The sequence below is a fragment of the Salvelinus fontinalis genome, unplaced genomic scaffold, assembly GCF_029448725.1.
Source record: "Salvelinus fontinalis isolate EN_2023a unplaced genomic scaffold, ASM2944872v1 scaffold_0267, whole genome shotgun sequence".
Taxonomy (NCBI): Eukaryota; Metazoa; Chordata; class Actinopteri; order Salmoniformes; family Salmonidae; genus Salvelinus; species Salvelinus fontinalis.
This window is the reverse complement of record NW_026600476.1, coordinates 100,891-121,501: the sequence shown is the minus strand read 5'-3', so window position 1 is coordinate 121,501 and position 20,611 is coordinate 100,891. Positions and strand designations below refer to the sequence as shown.

The window sequence follows — 20,611 nt, the reverse complement described above, 5'->3', positions numbered from 1 at the left end:
TGTTGTGTGGGAAGCATTTGCTGATGTCAATGTTGTCAACAAAGTACTCCATGGTAGCATTGGGTTATTAGCAATTGCATTTTATCGATGGTAATTTGAATGCACAGAGATACCATGACAAGATCCCGAGGCCCGTTGTCCTACCATTCATCTGCCGCCCATTTCTGAAGGATCTGTACACAATTCCTGGAAGCTGAAAATGTCCCAATTCTTCCATGGCCTGCATACTCACCAAACATGTCACCCATTGAGCCTGTTTGGGGTGGTCTGGATCGACGTGTACCACAGCTTGTTCCAGTTCCCGCCAATATATAAACTCAGCAAAAAAAGAAACGTCCTCTCACTGTCAACTGCATATATTTTAAGCACACTTAACATGTGTAAATATTTGTATGGAAGTACCAAGATTCAACAACTGAGACATAAACTGAACAAGTTCCACAGACATGTGACTAACATAAATGGGATAATGTGTGCCTGAACAAAGGGGGGGTCAAAATAAAAAGTAACAGTCAGTGTCTGGTGTGGTCACCAGCTGCATTAAGTACTGCAGTGCATCTCCTCCTCATGGACTGCACCAGAGTAGCCAGTTCTTGCTGTGAGATGTTACCCCACTCTTCCACCAAGGCACCTACAAGTTCCTGGACATTTCTGGGGGGAATGAGATCCGGGCTCTTCGCTGGCCATGGCAGAACACTGACATTCCTGTATCGCAGGAAATCACACACAGAACGAGCAGTAAGGCTGGTGGCATTGACATGCTGGAGGGTCATGTCGGGATGAGCCTGCAGGAAGGGTACCACATGAGGGAGGAGGATGTCTTCCCTGTAACGCACAGCGTTGAGATTGCCTGCAATGTCAACAAGCTCAGTCCGATGATGCTGTGACACACTGCCCCAGACCATGACAGACCGCTCCAGAGAACAGGCCTCTGTGTAACGCTGATTCCTTCCACGGTAAACGCGAATCCGACCATCACCCCTGGTGAGACAAAACCGCGACTCGTCAGTAAAGAGTACTTTTTGCCAGTCCTGTCTGGTCCAGCGACGGTGGGTTTGTGCTCATAGGCGACGTTGTTGCTGGTGATGTCTGGTGAGGACCTGCCTTTACAACAGGCCTACAAGCCCTCTGTCCAGCCTCTCAGCCTATTGAGGACAGTCTGAGCACTGATGGAGGGATTGTGTGTTCCTGGTGCAACTCGGGCAGTTGTTGTTGCCATCCTGTACCTGTCCCGCAGGTGTGATGTTCAGATGTACCGATCATGTGCAGGTGTTGTTACACGTGGTCTGCCACTGCGAGGACGATCAGCTGTCTTAGGCATCTCACAGTACGGACATTGCAATTTATTGCCCTGGCCACATCTGCAGTCCTCATGCCTCCTTGCAGCATGCCTGAGGCACGTTCACACAGATGAGCAGGGACCCTGAGCATCTTTCTTTTGGTATTTAAAAAAAATAAAACAATTTTTTTTTTTTTTTTTATTGGTGAGGCGGGTTGCAGGAAAGTGTTTTGAAGTTGAGTTTTTGGAAATAATCTTTGAAAGACAGGGTCCTGAAAAAGGGACGTTTCTTTTTTTGCTGAGTTTGGCAACTTCGCACAGCAATTGAAGAGGAGTTCCAGCCAGCCAAACCCTGCCCTTACTCGGATGACGCTGGGCCAATCGTGCGTCGCCTCATGGGTCTCCCGGTCGCGGCTGACACGGGGACGCACTTCGCACTGCTTGATGAGGCAGGTAGCCTAGTGGTTAGAGCGTTGGGACAGTTACCGAAAGGTTGCTGTATTGTGTCCGCAAGCTGACAAGACGAAAATCTGCTATTCTGCCCCCATCATTGGCAATACGAATTTGTTCTTTACTGACTTGCCTATTTATATAAAAGGTTACATTTAAAAAATTTTGACCTGCTGCGCTGCTCGGGAGGCTCCATCTACAAAGTTGTTAATGCTTATCAATTGTCTTGCACAAAGTATCAAAATACTAAAATACAACTTAAACAGGACTCTTAAAAATTAAAGAATTTAAATGTTAATAAAAAAAATGATCACAAGAACAATGAGAAAACATGGAAAAATATATAATTAATGTAATTTTAATTTTATAAAGCAGCCCGTGTAATCATCTGCCAGAGAGTAGACCCAATCGGCCCGAGACCCAAGTAATACATTTGGGCCAGATAACTCTCACCGGAATCGGCCCGAGCTCAGTCCCCGCATCCTAGCCATAAGTATTACTGCCCGGGCCAGACTCCAGCCACATGACTTCGGCCGAGTCTGATTCTCAGCCCAGATCCACTGTGCTAGCTGGTGTGGGACAACGTCAGTCAGCAGCGTTGCCTAGTGGTTAGAGTGTTGGACTAGTAACTGAAAGGTTGCAAGATCAAATCCCCCAGCTGACAAAGTACAAATCTGTTGTTCTGCCTCTGAACAAGGCAGTTAACCCACTGTTTCTAGCCCGTCATAGAAAATAAGAATTTGTTCTTAACTGACTTGCCTAGTAAAATTAAAGTTAAAAAAATGTCTCACGGAGCGACCCCTTCTCATGTAATGGGGTTTGGCGATCCCGGAAAGCACGGAAGGCGTTAGTGGGGGAACAGGAAGTTCCGGACAGACGCATAGAAATAGCCAGAACGGTTCAGTTAAGAAGATAACCTTTGTGTCTGTTTCTATTTATTACTACAGGTATGTAATAGGTTTAAACTTTCTAATATCGAAATAATATGTCATACCATTTTAGGTAATATATCCGTTAAGGTATTATCACGTTTAGTAAAGGTTTGATGTGTCATTTTTGTGTGAAGCCGAGTGAAGAAAGTGATAACTATTTTACAAGTTATGTAGTTAGAGCAGTTGGGGTTTGTCTGAGTGGATGTACATCATTTTCTCACGGTAATTTCATAAAGAATCTATTTACATGAGATGTCTGAATTCGTTTCACAAGTTATTGGTTTTGTGTCAAATTCACGAGCTGGTAAAATGGCGGCGCCACTCGGTCTGCATCAACGGACTTCAGTGCAGGCAGTGAGGGTGCAGCAGAGAGACAATTTACGGTTGCACTACGGTTTTGAAGCTGAACGTAATGATTATCAGTTTTCTACACATGTACTAATATTCAGAGACATTCAGTTGTTTCTATCTTTGTCTATAAATGTTACTATGGTGTGAATGGAATTACTATTGGATTTTGATTGAAATAAAACAGTGAAGACAAGGTTATTCAGGAAAATAGTACATAGTACTGCCTAAAACATCCTGCAACCTTGTACTAAATGGTTTTTGAGGCATTTATGCAATTTATGTCAATTCAGGAAATCTACTATAAATTAAGTGCATTTAAGTTGTGTAGCCTGATTTTAAAGTGTATACTTTGTCTAATGTGAATTAATTCATGTTTTGTTGTCAATGCTGAGCTACCAGATCTATTGAAGTGAGATCAGTGCTTGACTTGGACAGGAGCTCACCGGAGCTGAGTACCATCACCTCAAATTTCTACTGATTGAGCTGTTCCTCTTATAGAATATTAGCTCAACAGTATTGTAGCGATCCTGCACCTAAATATAAACACTAATTTTAGAGAAAGAAATTGCCAGAACTGTCAAGACAATAACTTTTTGTCTGTTTGTCTTTATTACTACAGGACGACTAGAATTAAGTCTGAGGCCGTTAACATCAACAGTGAGGACAAACCCAGCCTGCCTCTCTCCTTCCACACTGAGTAGAAACCTACAGTCACTGGGTCCTGATTGTGACAGTGGAGCCCAGTTTGCTCTGCAGGATCCAGAGATGGCATCAGTGAAGCTGGAAGACTGCAGTCAAACACTGGAGCTGAATGTCATCATTAAAGATGAAGAAGAGGAGGAGAAGATTGGGAAATCTGTTTCTCATGGTAAGAGCAGGTTCTATCTAACTAAGTTTGTTGTTCGTTCCAACTTCCCACTGTGCATGAAAAGTTGCAGTAGAACTGTTTCGTGTTGAACTGTTTCAATGAGAAGGTAGATGTTATTTCATGCTACTGACACTTGCATGGTTTGACACCAGTATTGTCAGCATTTATTTTATTCACTGAGCTATCTAGAGTGCTCAGAGTAGACTGAAGAAGTGAAGTAGATAAGCTGCCAGTGTTTTAAAGTTCTATGAAGTGAGTCTGTGTAGTTTCTAACCCTTGTGATAGTGAGTGGAGGATGATATAGCTCAATGTTTTTATGATACTTATAGAATAATTTTATTCCCATTTTGTATTGCACAGCCTACTGATATGACTACTTTCAGGTAGCCTAGTGGTTAGAGCGTTGGGCTAGTAACCAAAAGGTTGCTGGTTTGAATCCCTGAGCTGACAAGGTAAAAATATGTTGTTCTGTCCTTGAGCATAGCAGTTAACACACTGTTCCCCGGGTGCCGAAGACGTGGTTGTCGATTATAGCAGCCCCCCACTCCTCTCTGATTAGAGGGGTTGGGTTAAATGTGGAAGACACATTTCAGTTGAATGCATTCAGTTGTACAACTGACTAGGTATCCCATTCGGAAAGTATTTAGCCCCCTTGACTTTTTCCACATTTTGTTACGTCACAGCCTTATTCTAAAATTGATCAAATTTAACACTCATCAATCTACACACAATACCCCATAATGACAAAGCAAACACAAGTTTTTAGAAATGTTTTAAAATTTTATCAAAAATTTGAAACAGAAATACGTTATTTACATAAGTATTCAGACTCTTTGCTATGAGACTCGACATTGAGCTCCGATGCATCCTGTTTCCATTGATCATCCTTGAGATGTTTCTACAACCTGATTGTTGTCAACCTGTGGTAAATTCAATTGATTGGACATGATTTGGAAAGGCACACACCTGTCTATATAAGGTCCCACATTTGACAGTGCATGTCAGAGCAAAAACCAAGCCATGAGGTCGACGTTATTGTCCGTAAAGCTCCATGGAAGGAAAAATTCACAAGCTGGTAAAATGGCGGTTCCCACTCTGTCTATGTCAACGGACTTCAGTGCAGGCAGTGAGGGTGCAGCAGAAAGAGACCATTTCACAGTTGCTCTACTGTTTTGAAGCTAAATGTAATGGTTATCGGTTTTCTACATGTGTACTAATATTCAGACACATTCAGTTGTTTCTATATTTATCTGTAAATGTTACTATGGTGTGAACGGGAAATACTATAGGTTTTTGATTGAAATAATACAGCGAATACAAGGTTATTCAGGAAAATAATACATAGTGCTGCTTAAAGCATACTGACACCTTGTACGAAATGGTTTTTGAGTCATTTATGCGAATTTGGGAAAATCTACGAGAGGTTAAGTTCACTTACGTTGTGTAGACAAATTTAAAGCAGGTACTTTGTCTAATTTTAATGAATTTATGTTTTGTTCTCAATGCTTATCTACCTGATCTATTGAAATGAGATCAGTGCTTGACTTGGACAGGAGCTCACCGCAGCAGAGTACCGGCACCTCACATTTCTACTGCTTGATCTCATGTTCCTCTTATAGTATATTAACTCAACAGTATTTTGGAGCTCCTGAACCTAAAAATTAGTACCGGCATCTATTTCAGTCCAAGTCAAGCGCTGAATTAGATGATTGAACAAGAAGAAATATAATGTATTTAATAGAGAATAAAGCAAGTGCCAGAACTGTCAAGACAATAACTTTTTGTGTCTGTTTCTCAATGTTACTACATGACTAGAATTAAGTCTGAGGCCGGTAACATCAACAGTGAGGACAAACCCAGCCTGCCTCTCTCCTTCCACACTATGTCCAAAACTACAGTCACTGAGTCCTGATTGTGACAGTGGAGCCCAGTTTGCACTGCAGGATTCGGAGATGACACCAGTGAAGCTGGAAGACTGCAGTCAAACACTGGAGCTGAATGTCAACATTAAAGATGAAGAAGAGAAGATTGGGAAATCTCTTTCTCATGGTAAGAGAATACCAAGATTTTGCAAAGCTGTCATCAAGGCAAAGGGTGACTATTTGATGAATTGCAAATATAATATATTTTGATTTTTTTATCACTTTTTTTGGTTACTACATGATTCCAAATGTGTTATTTCATAGTTTTGATGTCTTCACTATTATTCTACAATGTAGAAAATCGTAAAATTAAGAAACCCTTGAATGAGTAGGTGTTCTAAAACTTTTGACCTGTAGTGTAGATCACACAACTGACTGGTTCTTCTGATGTTGTTCACACAGGAGACCATGTTGAGACATTCTCTACATCCAGAGAGCAACAGCAGGAAGATCACAGAGCTAAGTGGTCTCACCACTGCCCACATTGTGAGGAGAATTTTTCAGTTCTATCAACACTAAAAATACACTTGAAAATACACCTAGGAGAGAATCTTTATTCCTGTACTGACTGTGGGAAGAATTTCTCAACATCAAAGGTTCTAACAGTTCATCAGAGAGTACATACAGGAGAAAAGCCTTACTCCTGCTCTGAATGTGGGGCGAGTTTCTCTCAACTGGGCACCTTAAAACGACATGAACGTGTACACACAGGAGAGAAGCCTTACTCCTGCTCTGACTGTGGAAAGAGTTTCTCTCGACCCGATGACTTAAAAACACACGAACGTATACATACAGGAGTGAAGCCTTACTCCTGCTCTGACTGTGGAAAGATTTTTTCTCGACTGGGCCACTTAAAAACACATGAACGTATACATACAGGAGTGAAGCCTTACTCCTGCTCTGACTGTGGAAAGAGTTTCTCTCAACTGGGTGAATTAAAAATACATGACCGTATACATACAGGAGTGAAGCCTTACTCCTGCTCTGACTGTGGAAAGAGTTTCTCTCAACTGGACAGCGTGAAAACACATGAACGTATACACACAGGAGAGAAGCCTTACTCCTGCTCTGACTGTGGAAAGAGTTTCTCTAAGCTGGACAACTTAAAAAGACATGAACGTATACATACAGGAGTGAAGCCTTACTCCTGCTCTGACTGTGGAAAGGGTTTCTCTCGACTGAGCCACTTAAAAACACATGAACGTATACATACAGGAGTGAAACCTTAATCCTGCTCTAATTGTGTAAAATGCTTCACATCAACTCACCTAAAAGTTAATCAGAGAACACACGGGAGAGAAGCCTTTCTACTGCTCTGACTGTGGAAAAAGTTTATTTTGAATGTGCCTGTTAAAAGACACCAAGGTAAACATAAAGAAGAGAAGACTTACCACTGATCTGACTGTATATTATTATTTTTGTAAACAACAGCTGATCTAAAAGTTCATTAGAGAACAGACACAGGAGAGAAGCATTACTTCTGCTCTGACTGTGGCAGGAGTTTCTCTGGCCAGATTGGCAATGTAAAGACACAACAACTGATACACACTTGAGAGAAGCCTTATCACTGCACTGACAGTGAGAAGAGATTCTACAATTTGGGCCATTTTAAAAAGACACCATTGTGTACATAAAGGAGAGACCTCATCATTTCTCTCAGACCAGCTAAGGTTAGTCACTCCCCTTAATTCTCATGACATTAAATAATTGGCAATGTTGAATTGGATCAAATGAAGAAAGCGTAGAACACTATTGTAATCCTATAGTTTCTCACTGTGAGAGAACTGTACAGAGGAAAGGGAGTGTTATAGAATGTTAGTCTCTTTACTGATCAGTGTGCACCGTGTCAGTTTTGGTGTGTTTTTTTAGCTTCTACTGTAAAGATATTGAGATGACCTTGGATTTGCCCTTAGGGTTGAATATCCTCTGTGAGGCGTCCACTATGGAGTCTGATGGTTGACTGGGTGGTACTGCTTCCCTCTGCAGTTTCCTCTGGGAAAGAGCTGGTAGACACAACATGTACAGAGTGTACAAAACATGAAGGGACGCCTGCTCTTTCCATGACATAGACTGACCAGGTGAACCCAGATGAAAACTATAATCCTTAATGATGTAGTTTTTATTATGAATTTATTATGGATTTATTATGGATCCCCATTAGCTTTCAGCAGAAAACAAGAGACTGCAGTTGCAGTGGGCTAAGAAATGGAAAGACTGGACGCTGGAGAATTTGAAAAACATTTCCTGGTCTGATGAATCCCTGTTCCTGCTGTTTCATGCTGATGGGAGGACTAGGGTATGGAGGAAACCACGTACATGCATCCAGTGGTGGAAAAATTACCTAACTGTCATACTTGAGTAAATGTAATGATACCTTAATAGAAAATGACTCAAGTGAAAGTCACCCAGTTAAATACTACTTGAGTAAAAGTATTTGGTTGTAAATATACTTAAGTATCAAAAGTTAAAGTATGAATAATTTCAAATTCCTGAAATTAAGCAAACCAGACTGCACAACTGTTGTTTTTTTATATTACGGATAGCCAGGGGCTCACTCCAACACTCAGACATAATTTACAAGCGAAGCATTTGTGTTCAGTGAGTCCGCCAGATCAGAGGCAGTAGGGATGACCAGGGATGTTATCTTGATAAGTGTGTGAATTGGACCATTTTCTATCCTGCTAATCATAAGAAATGTAACGAGTTCTTTTGGGTGTCAGGGAAAATGTATGGAGTAAAAAGTACATTATTTTCTTTCGGAATGTAGTGAAATAAAAGTAAAAGTTGTCAACAATATAAATAGTAAAGTACAGATACCCCCAAAAAACGTAAATTCATAGCCTGTTTATCATTAAACAAAAATTGTTTAGTAATATAAAATAATCCACCAAAACTAATGCTAAAAACTGATCATCACACCATCTTTATCTGATATATACGGAGTGCACAAAATATTAGGAACACCTTCCTAATATTGAGTTGCACCCCTGTTTGTCCTCAGAACAGCCTCAATTTGTCAGGGCATAGATTGTCCAAGGTGTTGATAGCGTTTCACAGGGATGCTGGTCCACGATGACTCCAATGCTTCCCACAGTTGTGTCGGGTTGGCTGGGAGTGGATCACTACTCTGAATAGCTCGTTCCATCTCCTCCCACAGATGCTCAATTGGATTGAGATCTGGTGACTCGGCAGGCCACTGCAGTAAACTGAATTCCCTGTCATGTTCTTGAAACCATTCCTGGACTATCCTTGTGGCATGGGGCATAATGCTGCTGAAGAAATCTATTTGTGTTCCCCAATCCTGGTCACAAAAGGGGTGGACATGTATGTTTTTGCCCTAGCACTCACATACCTTATTCGTTCCAAAGCCTTGAGTTGCTTAGTTGTAAGTGTTAGTGCAAAAACTAGAAAGCGTACCCCTTTGGGTCCCCTGGACCAGGATTGGGAAACACTGCAGTACATAGCAAAAAGTGTGATGATGCAAATTATATGCAATTATCATAAAGACATTATCCACTGTACTGGAAGTTTTTTTAAAAATTTAACTAGGCAAGTCAGTTAAGAACAAATTCTTATGTAAAATGACAACCCACTGTTCCTAGGCTAACTGCCTTGTTCAGGAGCAGATTTTTCACCTTGGCAGTTCGGGGATTCGATCTAGCAACCTTTCGGTTACTGGCCCAATGCTCTAACCACTAGGCTACCTGCCATCCCCAAGTTCTTTATCTTGAAAACTTGATTGCTAACATACCATATTTCTGGCGTTGTGAAAACATCCCTTTCATAGAGCCTACCACTCCATTAAAGGAGTAGTTCACTATTTTACCACTTGAAGTCCTGTATGTAAGATTACTTGGTTTGTATTCAGGGGACAAGGTACAGTATGTACTCAGGAGATGAATCTCTGATCTTAGCAGCACCATTCTTACGCCTTCACGTCATTGCACTGTGGTTCTTCAATGCTTCCGGATTTTCTGTTTAATAAACCTGGGTCAATGGAAACCTGTCTATTGATGCCATCTCTGGATCCTGCAGTGCAAACTAGGCTCCACTGTCACAATCAGGACCCAGTCACTGAAGGTTTGTAGTATGGAAGAAGAGGCAGGCTGTGTTTGTCCTCACTGTCAACTCTGGATAGGATCCCAGTCCTAAATAGAAGTCTGGTCCGCCCCTGTGCATGCCACACCCCTCCCATTGTTACCCTCCCATCGACTGCATTTCAACGGCCTGACCCTCAATATAGTCCCAGTAGTGCAGTATATTAAACTCTAACAATGGGGTGTTGAAAGGGTTTGCAAGTTGGAAGGCCACCTCAATTCAAGAATGAATGACCCATATAGTGTCACTATTGTTTGGTCACCTCACCAGACCTCCATTTTGGTTGAGTGTGCTCCCTGTTTCACTAATCTATCCTCTAAAATTCATAGAATAAAAAGGAAAGTTTCACATCTTCCTAAATCTGAGGGTGGTTTTAACCTTCCAGATTAGGAATTGTATCAACTCACTACTCAAGGCTGTTACTTTCGACATATAGTTAAATGCACTAAAGAGGAACAATGGGTGTTTGGTTCATATTGAAGATGTGCATGTTCATCCCCAGAATATTTTACGTGTTTATATTCAAAAGATAAAGATAAAAACATTAATAACTTCATAGTTAAGAACACTATAACAATATGGAAGAAGATGAAACGTATTCTACAAGAATCAATATTACTCCCTAGAAACCACACGAATTAGTGGACACTGTTAATTAGTGGAATGTTACAAATACATGAAACATCGTTTCAAAGCCATTGTTCAAAATGTGATCATACATACAGTACAAAGGGAGGGGTGTGGCATGCACAGGGGAGGACCAGGAAGTTGATCTCAGAGTTGACAGATTAACAGTGAGTACAAACCCAGCCTGCCTCTCTCCTTCCACACTGTAAATCTACAGTCACTGGGTCCTGATTGTGACAGTGGAGTCTAGTTTGCACTGCAGGATCCAGAGATGGCATCAGTAGACAGGTTTCCATTGACCCAAGTTAATTAGACAAAATAACCCACAGAAAAAAAATCAGGAGACATTGAAGAACCACAGTGCAATGACGTGAAGGCGTAAGAATGATGCTGCTAAGATCAGAGATTCATCTCCTGAGTACATATTGTACCTCGGCCCCTGAATACCAACCAAGTAATCTGACATACAGGACTTCAAGTTGTAAAATAGTAAACTACTCCTTTAATGGAGTGGTAGGCTCTATGAAAGGGATGTTTCACAAAAAAAACTTTATTGTAGTATTTTGTTCATTAGCACACTGCAATCACTTTCAGTACAAAGCAAAAAGTGTGATTATGATAATGATAATGATATGAAAATGACAAATGATAATTGCATGTAATTTGCATCATCAGACTTTTTTTGCTGTGTACTGCAGTGTACCCTAATCCTGGTCCAGGGGACCCAAAGGGGTGTGCTTTTTTGTTTTTGCCCTAAAACTCACACACTGGATTCAACTCAGCAACTCAAGCCTTTGAATTGAATAAGGTATGTGAGTGTTAGGTCAAAAACATACATGTACACCCCTTTGGGACCAGGGTTGGGGAACACTGCTGTACTGAAAGTCCTCCATCTTCAGAACTTCACTGCTGACGTGCACATTATTGGGATTGTATACAGGGTGAGGAAACCAAGGTGGACACTTGTAATTTGACTGAACTATCCCTTTAATTAGAGTTCCTTTGGAGTTACATTTAGTTAGAGGTGCATTTACTCTAATCATGTGCTATAAATAAACATGTATTTTATAAAGAAAAATACTTTTGTCATCTCTTAAATCATTTTTACTTAAGTACTTTAGTTTACACCACTAAGGAGGCGGCGGCAGCAGCATCTATCCCCTTCTCATGTAATGGGGTAAGGGCCATCCCAATGATCCCGGAATGCACGGAAGGTTGCACTGTGGTAGTGGGGGAACAGGAAGTTCCCGGCAGGCGGGCACCATTCTTCAGAATAAAGAAAGCGCCAGAACGGAGCAGTCAAGAAGATAACCTTTGTTTGTGTCCGTTTCAATTGACTACTACAGGTATGTAATAGCGCGTTTAAACTTTACAATATCATAAGAACATGTCATTCCATGCTAGGTAACAAATCCATTAGGGTATTATCACGTTCGATGTGTAATTTTTGTGTCAAACCGAGTGAAGAACGTGGTAAACTATTTTACAAGTCACATAGCTAGAGACTTTGGGTTTGTCTGAGTGGATGTACAGTTTCCTCAAGGTAATTTCATAAAGAATCCTTTTATTAGAGATTTTTTTGTTGTTGCATGTTATTGGTTTTGTGTAAAATTAACAAGCTGGGAAAATGGCGGCGCCCGCTCGGTCTGTTACTGTAGTGTGAACGGGAAATACAATTGTTTTTTGATTGAAATAATACAATGAAGACGCGGTTGTTCAGGAAAATAGTAACAGTGCTGCCTAAAACAAACCAGGGGCGAAAATCTGATATCAACCTTGGAGGGGACAATTACATTACATTTTCTCAAGAGCAATTCCTGAGGGGGACACCAAAAGTAGTGCTGTAACACATAGCCTACGTTGTAATATGTTAAATGTATATTGAGGAACCATAATTCCTACAACTGAATAATTGATAGGTACAGTAGTTAACTGAAGGGTTTAACCAACTTGTTCAAATGTTTAAATCATTATAATACTACTATTAATAATAGTTATAGCATTGCTCCTTACCAGTCCAGTATGTATGCAGGTATTCGTACTTACAACTAGCAATATCAAGAAAGGCCAGTAGGTAGCAATGGTACTGTACACTGTATGGGTGTAGTTTTCATAAATACAATGAACATGGTGTGATCTCATCTAAAATAATCTCCATTGAGAACCATCACAAAGTTAGTCTCCGTATTGAATTGACCTTTTAATTTGACTTTTTCTGATACATTTATATAGTCATTAAATGTGCCACTGGCCTGAGTCTACTACAATATCTTTACAAGAACAAAAAGCTTAAAATAAGTACAGTTCTAAAAGCAAAATAACTACTTCAATGAAAAACCCAAATAAATCAAACAAAATATCCTTCAGTCAGTGTCTCAACTCTTCAAACAGCAGCTATGGACAAGTATGTCGCACAAAGTATGCAATTTTAAATAAAATAACATGAAATAAATCATTTGTAAGTGTACTGTCGTGTACTGTCATGTACTAAAAACTACTCTCCTCTAGGCTGCTTAGTACCCGCTCATACTGCCCTAGCACAGCTCTAATAGCAGTATTCCGCACAGTCCACCTTGTTGGACATAGGGGTTTCCGGGTGGGCAGATGTGTTTCTTTGGACGTGGCAATTGATTCAAACATGCTCTTAAACCTTCCTGACTGGCCATAGAGGACACCTAACTGATGGACCCAAGAAAGGGAATCCCGGATCAGTGGGGAGGCTGAGCAGCAAGCCTGTGTAATCAGATTTACACAGTGTGCTCCACAATGGACATAGAGGGCTAATGGCTGCTGCCTTCTCACAATTGCCTGTGCACCTGTGTATTTTCCTGCCATGTTTGAGGCACCATCGTAACTCTGCCCACGTAAGCCAGACATGGGCAAATTGAGCCTCAACAACACTTCAGTTGCCACTTTCGCAATGCCCTCGCCTGTTGTCTCCGACACCCTGTATAGCCCAATAAACTCCTCGTGAGGGACAAGGTCATGGTCAACATAATGCAAAAAGACACTCTCCTGTTCAGCACCAGAGACATCTTGAGTACCATCAACAATTAATGAAAATTGTACAATCGGAAGAGACCTAATCTCAGCTGCAATGCCTCGAATGATTGTATTGGCCATGATGTTCAGAATTTCATTCTGTGCTTTGGGGCCTCTTGAAACGTCAACACTCTGTTGGCAAGAGTTTGCGGTTCAAAAATTGTGGGTGTGGCTGATATGGTTTTGTGCCATCACTGAGGTAACTGGACAATGCTGTGCCACTGTCCCCTATACTGGTGCTGCTGGCAACAAGGGTGACACCTGGTCCTGCCGTGGCTGTGACATTGTTCTCTGAAGTATCTCTCCCTGGCTCTTTCCCTTTCACCACCCTCACTGACTCAGTCTGTCTCCTAGAAAAGAAATAAGGTGTTTGCCGTACTCCTAACTACCGGTACCCAAAACTACACAATTAATCACAACAGCAATACCATTGCCGTAAACAAATCTTAGTTTAGTCATCAGTTTAAGTTGAGAGCGGGGGTATCCATGGCATTTTCCAATTATGTCCCTATTTTACAAGTCAAAAAAATTGAGAACCTTTCATAATGTTGCCAAACAAAGACTCAACAAACTTACCTGAGACTCCCTGTCTCTGCCAATCTGTCCCTGCATATCTGTCCCCAACTCTGCTGTCTGTGTGCCATCTGTTGCCTGCTCTGCCTAACGACATCATTGTGAAATTTCCATTAGCATTTCACTTCTTTCTTATGAACATTTTATCAACTCGTCTTTGAGATATTAGGCTACTAGAGTTCTTACTATGCGTTTTGGTGTACTGAAAAATACTGCCATTTTTCTACCTGGCTGGCTGGCCGGTCTAGCTGCACACACACACATTTACACAACATATGCTACAACCTTTTCTAATTCTAGTTTGTTTCATATTGGCTGGCTTCCAACAATAGCTGAATTTGTAAAGCTAGCGAGCACCAATTCCGTTTCTGTGGTGTTTGCTATAATCTAAAAAAATAAAAAATAAAGTGAAATAAAATAAATTTAAAAAAGTTCACTAGCGACAACTTAGCTTTTGCAACGAGACCATTAAATATATTTAAGACAATGGTATAAGAGAGTGTAGTTCTGTTCAGTTTGGACTTCAGTTTATCGCTAACCTTATCACAGGGACTTTGAAGCACTACAGCTGAATGATGATCTTGGAATAAAATGACGATAGCAAAGATTCCATCTTTGACGACGCCACATAAATGGAATAGGTACTAGCTAGCTTGATAGTTAATGTTTGCTTTAGTTTGCGCGCTAGCTCTGCAAATTCAGCTAGTGTGTGAACCCTGCCAACATAAAAATGTAAACATTACTATGGCGCGATTGACTGGATTAACCTCACGTCAGTTACGTACATTGAGTGCCTTTCGGACAGTAGATACGAACCCTCTATTACCTTGCCAGCTAAAGAACTGGCAGTGGATCAAACCATTGTGAGGCAAAGGGTGGGGTGGTCGCAATCTTTTGAAACTTAAAAAGGCGCTATTAAGTGTCTATAATCAGCACAACTGCTTTCATTGCGTATTATTAATATTATTGAAATTACATAGTTATGTTTACAGTGATAGATTGGGGGGGACAAATCATATTTTTCCCAGGATGGGGGGGTCGTGTCCCCCCCGTCCCCCCTGGGATTTCCGCCTATGAAACAAACAGTGACCTTGTAATGTACTACATGGTTTTTGAGTCATTTTATGTGAATTTAGGAAATCTACTATAAAGTGCTCTTACGTTGTGTGTCTAATGTGAATGAATTAATCTTTTCAAATCACATTTTATTTGTCACATGCGCCGAATACAACAGGTGTAGACCTTAAAGTGAAATGCTTACTTACAAGCCCTTAACCAACAATGCAGTTTTAAGGAAATACCTTTAAAAAGTAATAGCTAAGAATAATTAAAGAGCAGCACTAAATAACAATAGCGGAGCAATATACAGGTGGTACAGAGTCAATGTGCCAATGTGCGGGGGCACCGGTGTCGAGGTAATTATGTACATGTAGGTAGAGTTATTAAAGTGGCTATGCATAGATAAGAGTAGCAGCAGGGTGGGTGGGGGCAATGCAAATAATCTGGGTAGTCATTTGATTAGCTGTTCGGGAGTCTTATGGCTTGGGGGTAGAAGCTGTTTAGAAGCCTCTTGGACCTAGACTTGGCCCTCTGGTACCGCTTGCCGTCCGGTAGCAGAGAGAACAGTCTATGACTAGGGTGGCTGGAGTCTTGGATCATTTTAGGGCCTTCCTCCGACACTGCCTGGTATAGAGGTCCTGGATGGCAGGAAGCTTGGCCCCGGTGATGTACTGGGCCGTACATACTACCCTCAGAGGCCAAGCAGTTGCCATACCAGCCAGTGATGCAACCAGTCAGGATGCTCTAGATGGTGGAGCTGTAGAACTTTTTGAGGATCTGAGGACCCATGCCAAATCTTTGCAGTCTCCTGAGGTGGAATAGGTTTTGTCGTGCCCTCTTCACAACTGTCTTGGTGTGCCTGGACTACGTTAGTTTTATGTGGACTCCAAGGAACTTGAAGCTCTCAACCTGCTCCACTACAGCCCCGGTGTAGTACGATTCGATCTTAGTCCTGATGTTAATCCTGTATTTGTTGTCAATGCTTAGCTACCTGATCTACTGAAATGAGATCAGTGCTTGATTTGGACAGGAGCTCACCGGAGCAGAGTACTTACATTTCTGCTGCTTGAGATCATGTTCCTCTTATAGAATATTAGCTCAAAAGTATTGTGTAGCTCCTGCCCCTAAATATAAACAGTACCGGCACCCAAAATGAGCACGGCACCTATTTCAGTCAATGTCATGCAATAAATTAGATCATTGAACAAGAAGAAATATAGTTTTGGGGAATAAAGTGCCTGATCTGTCAAGACTAACTTTTGTCTGTTTTTCTTTATTACTACAGGCCGACTCAGATTAAGTCTGAGGCTGGTAACATCAACAGTGAGGACAAACACAGCCTGCCTCTCTCCTTCCACACTGAGTCCAAACCTACAGTCACTGGGTCCTGATTGTGACAGTGGAGACCAGTTTGCACCGCAGGATCCAAAGATGGAATCAGTGAAGCTGGAAGACTGCAGTCAAACACTGGAGCTGAATGCCAACATTAAAGATGAAGAAGAGGCGGAGGAGTTTGGGAAATCTGTTTCTCATGGTAAGAGCAGGTTCTATCTAACTAAGTTTGTGTTATTCATTCCAACTTCCCAGTGTGCATGAAAAGTTGCAGTAGAACTGTTTCAATGAGAAGGTAGATGTTAAATCATGCCTCTGAGGCTTGTATGGTGTGTCACCAGTATTGTCAGCATTTGTTTTATTCACAGGGCTATCTGGAGTGATCAGAGTATTTTATTTATTTCACCTTTATTTAACCAGGTAGGCCAGTTGAGAACAAGTTCTCAATAACAACTGCGACCTGGCCAAGATAAAGCAAACCAGTGCGACACAAACAACAACACAGTTACACATGGAATAAACAAACGTACAGTCAATAACACAATAGAAAAGTCTATATACAGTGTGTGCAAATGAGGTAAGATAAGGGAGGCAAGGCAATAAATAGGCCCTGGTGGCGAAGTAATTACAATTTAGCACTGGCGTGGTAGATGTGCAAGTAGAGATACTGGGGTGCAAAGTAGCAAATAAATAAATAACAGTCTGGGGATGAGGTAGTTGGATGGGCTATATACAGATGGGCTATGTGCAGTGATCTGTGAGCTGCTCTAACAGCTGGTGCTTAAATTTAGTGAGGGAGATATGAGTCTCCAGCTTCAGTGATTTTTGCAATTCGTTCCAGTCATTGGTCGCCTTTCCTTCCAATTCTCTGCTTCCAGAGGAGGAATTGGCTTTGGTGGTGACCAGTGAAATATACCTGCTGGAGCACGTGCTACGGGTGGGTGCTGCTATGGTGACCAGTGTGCTGAGATAAGGCGGGGCTTTACCTAGCAAAGCCTTATAGATGACCTGGAGCCAGTGGGTTTGGCGACGAATATGAAGCGAGGGCCAGCCAACCAGAGCATACAGGTCGCAGTGTTGGGTAGTATATGGGGCTTTGGTGACAAAATGGATGGCACTGTGATAGACTGCATCCAATTTGCTGAGTAGAGTGTTGGAGGCTATTTTGTAAATGACATCGCCGAAGTCAAGGATCGGTAGGATAGTCAGTTTTACAACGGTATGTTTGGCAGCATGAGTGAAGGAGGCTTTGTTGCGAAATAGAAAGCCGATTCTAGATTTAATTTCGGATTGGAGATGCTTAACTTTTGTCACTACAGGGGGTGCTGTTTCATCTTCGACATTTTGCGTGCCCAAATTAAACTGCCTCGTACTCAATTCTTGCTCGTACAATATGCATATTATTATTACTATTGGATAGAAAACAATCTCTAGTTTCTAAAACCGTTTGAATTATGTCTGTGGGTGAACCAGAAGTCTTTCTGCAGCGAAAATCCTGACAGGAACTGCGAAGGTCTGAAAACTAGGCTCTGATCTCGGATCAGTTTAAAGCTCTGTATGTGTCCTATGGGTCGAAATGAACTGCACCCGCCTTCCCCTGGATGTCAGTAACCAATGAGAATTGGAATGGAGTCTCTACGTATTTCTCAGACTTTATAAAAGGCCATGGAGTGGAACGTCCGTCCTTTTCGACGCTCGTCAAGACGCAAGAGAGGACATCAGAATGGCATGCTCAAAAGCTCTCGTTATCGGCCTAAAATATATCCGTCTGTGATTTAATTCGATATAGGTGTTAGAAACATCATAACGAAGTTATTTTAAACCGATTTATATCAGTTTATGCGAGTATATTGCTATTTTCGGAATTTTAGTAGTATTGCGCTTTGAGGATTTGGACATGTGTGTGCCACGTAGCTATTGTAGCTGCTAATTCCGAAGTTGAAGAGGACATTTTACAACAAAGCAACGATTCTTTTGGACAAAGGACACCTTGCCCAAGATACTGATGGAAGCTCAACTAATAGTAAGAACTATTTATGATGTTAATTCGTTGTTCTGTGGAAAAATGTAAAAGTATTTTTCGGCCATTATTGCGGCACTGGTCTGGCTGTAACGCACACTGTATGTCTAGTAACGTTAATTTTAAAAATCTAACACAGCGGTTGCATTAATAACTAATGCATCTTTCAATTGCTGTCCAACCTGTATTTTTTTAGTCAAGTTTTCGATTATTTATTGATTAGATTAGGTGCCTTTCCAAGATGGCGCCGGCCAGAATGCATGCAATGTTTTTACTGATTACATTGCATAACCACGATTTGTGCTGCTAAATATGCACATTTTCGAACAAAAGCTATATGCATTGTGTAATATGATGTTACAGGACTGTCATCTGATGAAGTATATCAAGGTTAGTAAAATTATATATCTTTTGCTGGGTTGTTACGATCGCTAACATTTACTGCTGGTAAATGCGGTTGTGATTCTGGCTATTGTGGTAAGCTCATATAATGCTATATTGTGTTTTCGCTGTAAAAATCTGACATATTGGCTGGATTCACAAGATGTTGGGCTTTCATTTGCTGTACGCTGTGTATTTTTCAGAAATGTTTTAAGATGAGTAATTAGTTATTTGACGTTGGTCTCTGTAATTATTCTGGCAGCTTCGGCACTTTTTCAGATTGCAGCTGCAATGTAGAACTGTGATTTATACCTGAAAAATGCACATTTTTCTAAAAAAAACATATGCTATACCATAAATATGTTATCAGACTGTCATCTTATGAAGTTGTTTCTTGGTTAGTGGCTATATATATCTTTATTTAGTCGAATTAGTGATAGCTACTGATGGAGTAAAAAACTGGTGGAGTAAAAAAAGTGGTGTCTTTTGCTAACGTGGTTAGCTAATAGATTTACATATTGTGTCTTCCCTGTAAAACATTTTAAAAATCAGAAATGATGGCTGGATTCACAAGATCTGTATCTTTCATCTGGTGTCTTGGACTTGTGATTTAATGATATTTAGATGCTAGTATTTACTTGTGGCGCTATGCTAGGCTATGCTAGTCAGCTTTTTTACTGTGGGGGGTGCTCCCGGATCCGGGATGCGTAGCAAGTAGAAGTTAATGTGAGTCTGGAAGGAGATTTTACAGTCTAACCAGACACCTCGGTATTTGTAGTTGTCCACATATTCTAAGTCAGAACCGTCCAGAGTAGTGATGCGGGACAGGCGGGTAGTTGAGGGCAGCGATTGGTTGAAGAGCATGCATTTAGTTTTACTTTCATTTAAGGGCAGTTGGGGGCCACGGAAGGAGAGTTGTATGGCATTGAAGCTCATCTGGAGTTAGTTAAGTGTCCAAAGAAGGGCCAGAAGTATAGAGAATGGTGTCGTCTGCGTACAGGTGGATCAGAGAATCACCAGCAGCAAGAGCGACATCATTGATGTATACAGAGAAAAGAGTCGTCCCGAGATTTGAACCCTGTGGCACCCCCATAGTCTGCCAGAGGTTCGGACAACAGGCCCTCCGATTTGACACACTGAACTCTGTCTGAGAAGTAGTTGGTGAACCAGGCGAGGCAGTCATTTGAGAAGCCAAGGCTGTTGAGTGTGCCGATAAGAATGTGGTGATTGACAGAGTCGAAAACCTTGGCCAGGTCGATGAATACGGCGGCACAGTATTGTCTCTTATCGATGGCCGATATGATATAATTTAGGACCTTGAGCGTGGCTGAGGTGACCATGACCAGCTCGGAAAACAGATTGCATAGCGGAGAAGGTACGGTGGGATTCCAAATGGTCGGTGATCTGTTTGTTAACTTGTTTTTCGAAGACCTTAGAAATGCAGGGTATGATAGATATAGGTCTGTAACAGTTTGGGTCTAGAGTGTCTCCCCCTTTGAAGAGGGGGATGACCGCTGCAGCTTTCCAATCTTTGGGGATCTCAGACGATATGAAAGAGGTTGAACAGGCTAGTAATAGGGGTTGCAACAATTGTGGCGGATAATTTTAGAGAGGGTCCAGATTGTCTAGCCCGGCTGATTTGTAGGGGCCCAGATTTTGCAGCTCTTTCAGAACATC

At 41.4% G+C, this 20,611-nt stretch overlaps 1 protein-coding gene across 1 annotated transcript; it reads left to right on the top strand.

Annotated features, from left to right (window-relative positions):
* Positions 1-3,557: 3,557 nt before the first annotated feature.
* LOC129845277 (zinc finger protein 239-like) lies at positions 3,558-7,704 on the top strand. The gene is made up of 2 exons (XM_055913152.1): positions 3,558-3,880; positions 6,205-7,704. The coding sequence occupies exons 1-2, from the start codon at positions 3,778-3,780 to the stop codon at positions 7,029-7,031; spliced, it is 930 nt and encodes a 309-aa protein (XP_055769127.1). The 5' UTR covers positions 3,558-3,777; the 3' UTR covers positions 7,032-7,704.
* Positions 7,705-20,611: the final 12,907 nt, after the last annotated feature.

Coding starts and splice junctions, on each gene's coding strand:
- LOC129845277 (XM_055913152.1), top strand. CDS start 3,778: ATGGCATCAGTGAAGCTGGAAGACTGCAGTCAAACACTGGAGCTGAAT. Junction 3,881..6,204: donor TGGGAAATCTGTTTCTCATG/GTAAGAGCAGGT, acceptor TTGTTCACACAG/GAGACCATGTTGAGACATTC.